Here is a 12,008-nt window from a genome sequence, read left to right as displayed (position 1 = left end):
GTCACCATCTATTTCCCTACATTGTATATCTTCCATACCCTTTTCCACAGTAGATACTGATGCAAAATATTTATTTAGTATCTCCCCCATTTTCTGCAGCTCCACACAAACACCACATTGCTGATCTTTGAGGGGCCCTATTCTCTCCCTAGATACCCTTTTGTCCTTAATGTATTTGTTAAAAACCCTTTGGATTCTCCTTAATTCTATTTGCCAAAGCTATTTCATGTCCCCTTTTTGCCCTCTTGATTTCCCTCTTAAATATACTCCTACTGCCATTATACTTTTCGAAGGATTTACTCGATCTATCCTGTTTATACCTAACATATGCTTCCTTCGTTTTCTTAACCAAACCCTCAATTTCTTTAGTCATCCAGCATTCCCTATACCTACCACCCTTCCCTTTCACCCTGACAGGAATATATTTTCTCTGGATCCTCATTATCTCATTTCTGAAGGCTTCCCATTTTCCAGCTGTCCCTTTACCTGTGAACATCTGCCCCCAATCACCTTTTGAAATTTCTTGCTTAATACCGTCAAAATTGGCCTTTTTCCAATTTAGAACTTCAACTTTTAGATCTGGTCTATCCTTTTCCATCACTATTTTAAATCTAATAGAATTATGGTTGCTGGCCCTAAAGTGCTCCCGCACTGACACCTCAGTCACCCACCCTGCCATATTTCCCAAGAGTAGGTCAAGTTTTGCACCTTCTCTAGTAGATACCTCCACGTACTGAATCAGAAAATTTTCTTGTACACACTTAAAAATTCCTCTCCATCTAAACCCTTAACACTATGGCAGTCCCAGTCTATGTTTGGAAAGTTAAAATCCCTAACATTTACCACCCCATTATTCTTACAGATAGCTCCTTACAGAGATCTCCTTACACGTTTGTTTCTCAATTTCCCTCTGACCATTAGGGGGTCTATAATATAACTGATCTTGGAGAAACTGTTTGGATGAAGTTCGCAGTGCAGAAACAGATAAGTGAATTGTTTTAAGTGTGTGGGTTCTTTCTTGGTTATATGTTTTTTGAGATATGTCTCTTGATTAAACTTAAAATTTTACCCAAAACTATTAATTTAACCTGAGGCAGTGTTTTGTACAAGAATAAGACAGTTATTTTCTGCGTCTGTAGATTGTGAAGGAGCAAAAATGGCCTTTAGTAGAGTGAAATGCGCTTCTTGTCAGATGTACATGTTGTTGTATCAGAAGTTTTCCTCCACACATCTTTCCTCCAACTCCATATTTTAATCCATCTAATCTGCCTGTCATGATACTGAAACTGCCTTTATCAAAAGTACACAGAATATTGTACGTGACTGTGGCAAAGATAAACTTGTTCTTCTTGTCCTTTTTTGGTCTGTTTGCCCCCTTTGACATGGACCACATTGTCTTTGTCATCCAGCAACTTGACTGATTCTTGCAATGAAGTGATTCTCTAAAGAGGAAAGGTTAAGCATGTTTCCATTGGAGTTTAGAAGAATAAAAAGAAAATCCCATTGAAATGTATGATTTTGAGGTCCCTTTCATTGGGTCCCTGATGTTAACTCTGATTTATCTTCACAGATGGTGCTAGGCCTGCTGAGATTTTCTGTCAATTTCTGTTTTTGTTAAAGATTTCATACGCCACCTTACCTCCAGACACTTGAAGCATGCTTCTCTGTTGTAACCTAATAGTTTAATGTTAGCCTAAACAGCTTTATGTCTGATTAATGCAATGTAGCTATAGTTATTATACTTATCTGTAGGATTGTTGAACATCACAATACCCATGGTCATTTTCTAATGTTGGGAGATAACAAAAGCACTGCCGCATCAGGTAAATTTTCTGCTGGAGGCTACCTGCCAGTTGTGGGAATGCCTCCTCTTGGGAGGGTAAAGTTGTACCATGCTATGTTTACAGGGTCACTAAGGACGTTAAATATTGAAAGACTTACAAACAAAAATAATGTATCTGGTGTTATTGGAGTTCTGTAATCCATCGTAGATCGAAAACATCGGCCTGGATTTTGCAGTTTTAATGGTGGTGAAATTGTCCATGTGCATAACCATTCCTCCACTGAAACTGACAGCCATATCTGGAGTCTGCACATGCAAAGAACAATTTGGAAATCCAGAAGTTGATATCAGTGACTCTGTGATTCTCCAGTTTGTGCATTTGAGATGTTCGCCCTCATATTCCAATCCCCCCTCCCCCCCCCCCCCCCCCCCCGCCCCACGCAATCGTATTGCAGTCAATGGGATATTGAATTGATGAAAAGTTCCAATCTTATGCTTTTGGTTTCACTGTTTAAAAGAAAACTTGACAAAGTTAAAAATCACACAACACCAGGTTATAGTCCAACAGGTTTAATTGTTGGACACTAGCTTTCGGAGCGTCGCCCCTCAATATCTCCCAACATTAATGTACTGACTTCATAATTTTTGCTGGACACTTTGGTCCTGAAAGATTTATGTTGTAAAACAACAAATTGTACATTTTTAAAATGATTTTTCAAAAAAAGTCAGAGTCTATTTTAATCAAATCGTAACTATTTACTTTGTTATCTGGAAATTTAAATTGCAAGTAAAAGATGTTGAGTGTTTTTGCTGCGTGTGAATACTTTGTTGTGGTTGACTGCTTCCTGTTTTGTTGACATCACTGCTGCTGCATGCAAAGAGATCCCCAAAACTTGGTGCAGAATTTAAAATTGGAAAAAGGAAATCCATGCCAGAGAGACCATTAGATCATTGTAGGCAACTTCCTTTGATATCAGCAGCAAGTGTCCTTGCTTCCCCACAGATTACAAATTCCGAGTTTTATCTCTTTATCTAGAAGATAGGCATGCAGTCTGAAACTAGTGGTTCCTGATGCTATGTAAACTTGATGAGATTGCTGGCTTGCGATTCACCCCAGCATTCCATTATTTCTTTTAAATAACTGGACATACAAATTCAAGGCTGACATTGGAGACTAAAAAATACTGAGTTCCAAAATAACCAAGTTATTTGTGATGTGGAGCAAAAATATACACACTATCTTGTACAGATAACTTATAAAACTGGAAGACAGCATCCAAAGTTCATTTCTGCTTGTGTTTTTTGCAGCCTATGGAAAGTACTTAAGTCTGAATTCTCCCAGCTTGCCTCTGTGGCAATACCCTTGTTCCTGCATGCTCTTTCTCTCTCTCGTGGTGCTGATATATTCTGGGGCATCATTGATAGCAATTTTAACAGCAAAGACTGGAAGATGCGTTTTGAAGCTGGTAAGATGAAAAACAAAAGCACAGTGCAAAGTGTGTAATCTCAAACTCAAATATAATTTTTAAAACTCAAAAACTCTAACTTAAGATAAAGACATAATTCTGTAATAAAGTATGTTTTTACTTTAAAAATGTATTAATGAAACAAGGTGTCAGAACTAAAATTAATGCTGTTAGTTGCAAGTATTTTTTTAATCCAGAAGCTGTGTTGGGTTTGGAAATTATAGCAAGAATATTTCTGTTACTTACCTGCACACTCTCTTGAAATCAGTCAAAGAACAGTGAAGAAAGACATATTAACTATGCATTGAATTGACTGATAAGCCAACATAAGCCATTGCACAATTTACACATTCTGCTGTTCCACCAAAATCTGGTGCAACTGCTGCTCATAGTGAGAAAAAACTCAAACTTACCAATTGCACAATTTAGGATTGATGTCATGAGATCTTACTTATCACTACACTCCATGTATATTACCAATCAGCTGTTTTGCTTTCCATACATGTCAACATAGCTATTATGCCATTTTAGATACTTTGGAAATCACAATGTACTGAGGTGAGTATTCCATTCCCGAAAAATCTAATTTATTACAAAGATGTGAAACTATTCAAAATGCAATGCAAGTTGAAACTAAAAGTATGTGTAGCCAGAGGTGTGATACTGGATTGCCTGCGCTACGTACAGTGTTATAGTTTGGTCATGGTAGATTTTTACAATAATTTTAGTGATGTTTGTCAACTCGATTATTAAAATAGATACTGTAGCAACATTATAACCATAAATTGGAATTCTTCACTCTAATTGATTAGTCAAATATTAAAGTAATTGGATGATAGTCTATTTCTGACTGTAATTTCTGTTACATCTTCTTGACTTGCACCTTGCCTGAGGAGTGGTGACCCTCAGCTTAAACCACTACTAGTCCTCTCTCTCTAATGAGAGCCCAGCCTTATAGCCCTCTGGGACTCTGGTCACTTAATATAATATGAAGTTTCAAGCCTTTTTGTTTCAGAAAAAAAAATTGATTCCAGAAACACCTATCTGCCTTTTCAGTGATGGCATATGCATTATACATTTTTATTGCACATATTTGCAGCAATTTGTGTATGTTATCATGACATGATCAGTATGATGGGATTGCAGTAATTTTCTGAGACTTAGGACTGGATTGAAGGGTGGTTGATTATTACATAAGGGCAGATTATCATCAATGAGCAACCTAACGGTGTAAATATGGCCAGTAGAAAACTGAGGATCCATGGCTTCCAAATGGTCTTTTTGGATGCTTATAACTCCTCATGTGTCGCATTCCTATGCACTGCTTCTCTATCTCCCCACCTGGGTGCACACATCCTCTTATTGCTTCGGGTCACTGTGGTAAATATGTAAATAAAGACGAGGAACAACAGTCAGCTCCATCAATTCTTATCCTATTTTGTATCAACTGATGCACTAGCTCCCTGGCTGATAGAAATAGTAAATCTTTGGCACAAAAAAAATGGCAGAAAAAAATCTACTGTCAATTTCAGGGTGAATTCTGGAAATACCCCCTCCCTAATCCCTATCAGTAACACAACAAATGAGATCCAGAAGACTGTGGATATCAATGACACATTAGCAGACACACTTAGTTCGCTTGTATCACAACAGAACTGGACAAAACTATTTCCATTCATTGGCTCTGTTCCAAAGTTACAAACTTTATTTTGTGTCGCCTTCTAATGCCCTATATGTTCATAGTTAAATTTCTTTGATTTTTAATATACTAATTTCTGGCTTTCTTGGTGATCTTTTGTGTATTTGTGTTATCCCATGTGTAAATTACTTCTAAATTCATCTAAGGCTAAATCTATGCTTTTTCTTGTAAACATTAATTATCTCCCTTCAATCCAGTTAATCTGTTCATCTGCATGTTATCAAGTAATGAATTGACATCAACATTGACTTAGTTGCCATTATTTCTTCACCCACTTTTCCCCATTTACACCATTTATTCCATGTATAATTTTATAAATTAAAAATTTCTTGACCAGGGCTATATTTCTACTTTGGCAAATTTGAGAGAAAAAAAGAATAAATGACTGAGCAGTTAATGTATTAAATGGTGAGCTGTCCTGCTCTTGTCTAGATTTGCTGGAGTAGTTCTGAATGTTCAGTAGTTAGGATGGAGAAGTCACATAATCACCTGTAAAATTCCGAGTCAGTAGTAATTGACTCGAAACTTGCAAGTTGGAATGTACAGGTTCAATCTCCCAAAATTCCTATCTGCAACGTGCAGACCAGTACAATAGGTTGCTGCTAGAGAAAGTGTAGAAAGAGAAATAAAACATGGCTAATATTTTCTGCTTTTAATCACTCGACCAAAGAGACATGTTCGTAGGATAGGAACAAGTCATCCATCAGAAGTATTTGCTCTGGCAGACCTTGCATCACAAGAATATAAGTTGGAGCAGGAAAAGTCCAATTAGCCCTTTGAGCCCATTCATAGTATTCAGTGAGAATGTTGCTTTTCTTCCTAACCCACCATAATTTCCCTGCACTATTCCTGTATCCGTTGATATTTTTAATATGTAAAACTTTATTGATCTCTATTGTTAACATACTGACTTAGCCTACAAAGGTATCAGGGGCAGAGAATTCCAAAGATACATCACTCTGGGAATGAAGGGAGTCCTAAATGGTCTGTCTCTTTTTCTGAGACTGTGTCCCCTGGTTCTGGACACCCTCATGCCTGGGTTTGAAGCCATTAATGTAAATCATGTTGACATCTGATCTATAAATTACAATGTCTGACTGAGAATGATTAATGTTTGAACTATATTCTGCTAGATCTGCTAAATAAAATAAATTCTTTATTTCCAGGTAAATAAAACAGGAAATAATTTATCATCCAGGGAACTAGAACTGGTTAATGTATGCTGTAAGCTTTAGTTATGTATAGCAATCTAGATAATGACATTCAAACATTTGCTACTGCTTTTGGTACCAATTCATTTTTTTTTTGGTATGTAGTGGAGAAAGTAGTGGTTCTGTGCAGATTTCTGGATATCCAATCTGTGACAAAGAATCATGTGCTGAAGTACTCTCTAGCCCATGCCTTCTGCTGTTTCCTTGCTGCAGTTGAAGATGTTAATCCAGCAGTGGCCACGAGAGCCAGACTTTTGCTTGATTCCATCAAAAGACCAGCTTTACAAGTAAGTGCACACGTCTTAGGAAAATCCAAATGATACTTGTATTATTTCATTTCTATTGATTGCATTGGTCAAAGAAGGAATGTGTATAATAATGGAAATAAGGTATCACTTCTTGGTTCAATTAAGTTGAACTGTTTTTTGAAGACAGCATTTAACAATAAATGCAAAATGGAACACCCCATCCATCTTTTGATCTCTGTAAAAGATCTCTATGTATTAGCAATGCGAGTAAGGATAGCCTAGTGTTATGATACTCAATTCCAAAGGGATGGGTTAAAGACAAGCTATTCCAAACTCTGTCAAAAATAGTGAATTTGCAGATTTGTGGATTAGCACGAGCAAAATAATCTTGAAGGATTATGGATTGTCATGAAAACCTGCCTGAATCATTAATGCCCTCCCCTTCAGAGAAAGTTTCCAATTTTACCTGTCGAGCTTGTTAAAAAGGAAATCTTCATTTGCAACTGTGATGTCATTTGCAGAGCCACTGGTTAGTGGTCATCACTATGTGGTTTGCCAGAATATTTCAGAGGTCAGTAAGAATCAACCTTGTCATGGATCTGGAGTCACATATGGACCAGACAAGGCAAGAATAACAGATTTTCTTTTTTTTATGAATGTTTTTTTAATGACATAGTCATCATGACTTGATATACCAGGTTTAGTTAGTTCTCCAATTATTGTTGTGGGATTTATCTCATGTCTCTTGATCATTAGTCCAGGTACATACCGCTGCTTTGCAGAACACTGGCCCCCGTGCAAGCATGGCCTTGACCTTGCTGTAGCTGATCATTTTAACACAACTTCCTGCTCGTATGCCCATTTCTCTATCCTCGGCGTGCTGCAATGATTCAGTGAATCACAGCACAAACTGGAGGAGCAACATCTCATCTTCAGATGAGAAAGTTTACGATCTTCTGGACTTAATGTTGAGTTCAACACCTTCAGGTTGTGAACCTACTCCCATTCCTTCCTTTTCTTTTAGCTTTACTTGTTGCATCCTGTCTCCCCTCTCCCCACCCCAGTGGGACTGCCTGTTCTTTCCAGTCTGACAGTTCAACACATCATTGTTCAGGCATTTTCACATTCTGATCACTTAATCTGAACTATCACCATCCTCTCCCCACCCACCAATCCGCCCAATCCGCCACCATGCTATTGCATAAATGCTGCCCCTTCCACACTTCATGTCACCTCTGATGAAGTGTCATCTGGGTAATCCAAGATGGAGAGGAGCAAAGATTTCTGGCTGGAACATGCTGCTCCTTTTTTGAGGTATTTTAGATGTTGGAGGTGATTTCCTTGAATTCCAGGAGCAGCAATATGCTGTTGCATTGTTTTGGATCTTTGGAGAAAAAAACATCAAAACAACTGAATTTTTAAAAGGGAGAGGGACAGACAAAAGGCAGCACATGGCCAGGTCAGTGCAGGAGAGAGAGAGAGAGAAAGAAACCCACATTGCTAACTGACACAGCAGTGAACTTGCGCAGTTACTGCATTTGCTGTTGAATTCATGTATCATGGGACATCAGAATGTATCTAGGAAAATTAACAAACTGTGAAATATACAACTGATCTTGGAGGAACCTGTTTAGGAGAGGTCACAGCACAGAAACAGATAAGTGAATAGTTTTAAGTATAACCTTGCTATAAATCTACAATAGTGAGTAGAGTGGGTTCTTTCTTGATCATATGTTCTCTTGATTAAACTTGAAAATATAAGCCATAAGTATTAAGCTAGCCTGGAACATTATTTGTTGAGGAATAAGAAGGTGCTATTTTCTGGGTCTGTAGATTGGAAGAAGCAAAAATGGCCCTTAGTATAGTGAGATGCTCTTCTTGTCAGATGTGGGAGTTTAGGCAGAGTTTACATATTACTGAGGATTATATCTGCATTAAATGCTGTTGATTGCGAATCCTATCAAATCGAATGGATCGTTTGGAGTGGCATTTAGAGGCAATGATAAATTTACAAGAGCAAGGGGGTGTGATGGATTGCAGTTAGAGAAAGGGAGAAAAGTTACAGATACAGTCACATAGATGGATTAATTCCAGGAAAGTAAGAGAGGTAGGCAGGTAGTGCAGGAGTCTTCTATGGCTATACCCATTTCAAACAAGTATGCTGTTTTTGAAAATGTAGGGGGTGATGGATTCTCGGGAATGTAGCACAAACAGCCAAGTTCTGGTATTGAGATTGACTCTAATGCAATGAGGGATATGCTGGGTTCCAAGAGATCAATTGTATTAGGGGACTCTCTCGTCTGAGGTACAGACAGATGTTTCTATGGCCAGCAGCGAAAAATCAGAATGGTGTGTTGCTTCCCTGGTGCCAGCATCAAGAATGTCTCAGAGAGAGTGCAGAATGTTCTCAGTGGGGAGAGGGCACAGCAGGAGATCATTATACACATTGGAACCAATGACATAGGAAGGGAAAAGGAGGAAATTCTGAAGGGAGAATATAGAGAGTTAGGCAGGAATTTAAAAAGGAGGTCCTCGAAAGTAGTAATATCTGGATTACTCCCAGTGCTACGAGCTAATGAGGGTAGAAATAGGAGGATAGAGCAGATGGATGCATGGTCGAGGAGTTGGTGTATGGGAGAAGGATTCACATTTTTGGATCGTTGGAAGCTGTTTTGGGGAAGAAGTGATCTGTACAAGAAGGACAGATTGCACCTGAATTGGAAGGGGTCAAATATACTGGCAGGGAGATTTGCTAGAGCTGCCCGGGAGAATTTAAACTAGTAAGGTGGGAGGGGGACCCAGGGAGATAGTGAGGAAAGAGATCAATCTGAGACTGATGCAGTTGAGAACAGAAGCGAGTCAAACAGTCAGGGCAGGCAGGGACAAAGCAGAGAACAAGGTAGGATTGATAAATTAAACTGCATTTATTTCAATGCAAGGGGCTGAACAGGGATGGCAGATGACCTCAGTGTATGGTTAAGAACATGGGACTGGGATGTTCCAGGATACAGGAAGGACAGAAAGGGAGGCAAGAGAGGAAGGGGATTAGCGTTTTTGATAAGGGATAGCATTACAGCGGTACTGAGGGAGGATATTCCTAGAAATAGATCTAGGGAAGTTATTTGGGTGGAACTGAGAAATAGGAAAGGGATGAACACCTTATTGGGATTGTATTATAGGCCACCTAATAGTCAGCTGGAAATTGAGAAACAAATTTGTAAGTAGCATTGAGAAGATTTGTAGTTCAGGTTGAGGTTCTGGATGTAGGTTTGCTCACTGAGCTGGAAGATTCATTTCTAGACGTTTCGTCATCACACTAGGTAACATCTTCAATGGGCCTCCAGGCAAAGCATTGCTGCTGACTCCTTTCTATTTATATGTTTGGGTTTCTTTGGGTTGGTGATGTCATTTCCTGTGGTGATGTCATTTCTTGTTTTTCTGAGGGGGTGGTAGATGGGGTTGAACTCGATGAGTTTGCTGACAGAGTTCTGGTTGGAATACTATGCTTCTCGGAATTCTCGTGCAAGTCTCTATTTGGCTTGACCTAGGTTGGATGTGTTGTCCCTGTTGAAGTGGTTTACTTCCTCATCTGTATGTAAGGATACTAGGGAGAGAGGGTCATGTCATTTTGTTGATGTTGATGTTCATGTATCCTGGTGGCTAGTTTTCTACCTGTTTGTCCAATGTAGTGTTTGTTACAGTCATTGCACGGTATTTTGTAAATGACATCAGTTTTGCTTGTTGTCTGTATAGGGTCTTTCAAGTTCATTAGCTACTGTTTTAGTGTGTTGGTGGGTTTGTGGGTCACCATGATGCCAAGGGATCTGAGTAGTCTGGCAGTCATTTCTGAGATGTCCTTGATGTAGGGGAGAGTGGCTAGGGTTTCTGGATGCATTTTGTCCACTTGTTTGAGTTTGTTGCTGAGAAATTGGTGGACTGTGTTCATTGGGTACCCATTCTTTTTCAATCCACAATGCACGAGAATTCCGAGAAGCATGACATTCCAACTGGAACTCTATCAACAAACACATCGAGTTAGACCCTATCTACCACCTGCTGAGAAAAAGAACAGGAAATTTAATCTCTCTACAGGAAATGACATCACCAGCCCACTGAAGATGTTACCTAGTAGGGTGACAAAATGTCTGAAAATGAACCTTCCAGCTCAGCGAGCAAACCTACATACAAAAATTTGTAAGGAGATCTTGGTTATCTGTAAGAATAATAGGGTGGTTATTGTACGGGATTTTAACTTTCCAAACCGAGACTGGGACTGCCACAGTGTTAAGGGTTTAGATGGAGAGGAATTTGTTAAGTGTGTACAAAAAAAAATTCTGATTCAGTATGTGGATGTACCTACATTTGGGAAATAAGACAGGGCAGATGACTGAAGTGTCAGTGGGAGAGCACTTTGGGGCCAGTGACCATAATTCAATTAGTTTTAAAATAGTGATGGAAAAGGATAGATCAGATCTAAAAGCTGTATTTCTTAATTGGAGTAAGGCTAATTTTGACTGTATTAGGCAAGAACTTTCAAAAGCTAATTCAGGCAGGTGTTCGCAGGTAAAGGGACGGCTGAAAACGTGAAGCTCACAGAAATGAGATAACGAGAATCCAGAGAAAGTATATTCCTGTTAGGGTGAAAGGAAAGGCTGGTAGGTATAGGGAATGCTGGATGACTAAAGAAATTGAGGGTTTGGTTTAGAAAAAGAAGGAAGCATATGTCAGGTATAGACAGGATAGATCAGGTTAATCCTTAGAAGAGTATAATTAAGAGAAAATTCAGGAGGACAAAAAGGGGACATGAGCTAGCTTTGGCAAATAAGGTTAAGGAGAATTGAAAGGGTTTTCACAAATATGTTAAGGACAAAAGGGTAACTAGGGAGAGAATAGGGCCCCTCGAAGATCAGCAAGGCGGTCGTTGTGTGGAGCCACAGGAGATGGGGGAGATACAAAACGAGTATCTTGCATCAGTGTTTCCTGTGAAGAAGGACATGGAAGATATAGAATGTAGGGAAATAGATGGTGACACCTTGAAAAATGTCCATATTACAGAGGAGGAAGTGCTGGATGTCTTGAAACGCATAAAAGTGGATAAATCCCCAGGATCTGATCAGGTGTACCCTAGAACTCTGTGGGAAGCTAGGGAAGTAATTGCTGGGCCCCTTGCTGAGATTTTTGTATCATTGATAATCATAGGTGAGGTGCCGGAAGACTGGAGGTTGGCTAACGTGGTGCCACTATTTTTAAAAAGTAGTAAGGACAAGCCAGGGAACTATAGACCACTGAGCCTGACATCGGTGGTGGGCAAGTTGTTGGAGGGAATCCTGAGGGACAGGATGTACATGTATTTGGAAAGGCAAGGACTGATTAGGGATAGTCAACATGGGAAATCATGTCTCACAAACTTGATTGAGTTTTTGAAGAAAGAACAAAGAGGATTGATGAGGGCAGAGGGGTAGACTTGATCTGTAGTAAGGTGTTGGACAAAGCTTCCCATGGGGACTGGTTAACAAGGTTAGACCTCATGAAATACAGGGAGAACTAGCCATTTGGATACAGAACTGGCTCAAAGGTAGAAGACAGAGGGTGGTGGTGGAG

At 39.3% G+C, this 12,008-nt stretch overlaps 1 protein-coding gene across 5 annotated transcripts in view; it reads left to right on the top strand.

Moving 5' to 3' along the window:
• Nucleotides 1-12,008, top strand: part of unc79 (unc-79 homolog, NALCN channel complex subunit) — a 219,713-nt gene that overhangs the window by 78,931 nt on the left and 128,774 nt on the right. For all 5 annotated transcript variants that reach the window (XM_087989676.1, XM_087989677.1, XM_087989674.1 and 2 more), the window contains exons 23-24: nucleotides 3,092-3,249; nucleotides 6,265-6,446. In XM_087989676.1, the coding sequence (XP_087845802.1) occupies nucleotides 3,092-3,249; nucleotides 6,265-6,446 (340 nt within the window). The remainder of the gene's footprint in view (nucleotides 1-3,091; nucleotides 3,250-6,264; nucleotides 6,447-12,008) is intronic.

Source organism: Chiloscyllium plagiosum, unplaced genomic scaffold, assembly GCF_037043375.1.
Source record: "Chiloscyllium plagiosum isolate Xiang-an unplaced genomic scaffold, Cpla_swu_hap1 HiC_scaffold_8, whole genome shotgun sequence".
In the NCBI taxonomy this organism is placed as follows: domain Eukaryota; kingdom Metazoa; phylum Chordata; class Chondrichthyes; order Orectolobiformes; family Hemiscylliidae; genus Chiloscyllium; species Chiloscyllium plagiosum.
This window is presented reverse-complemented; position numbering and strand designations above follow the sequence as displayed.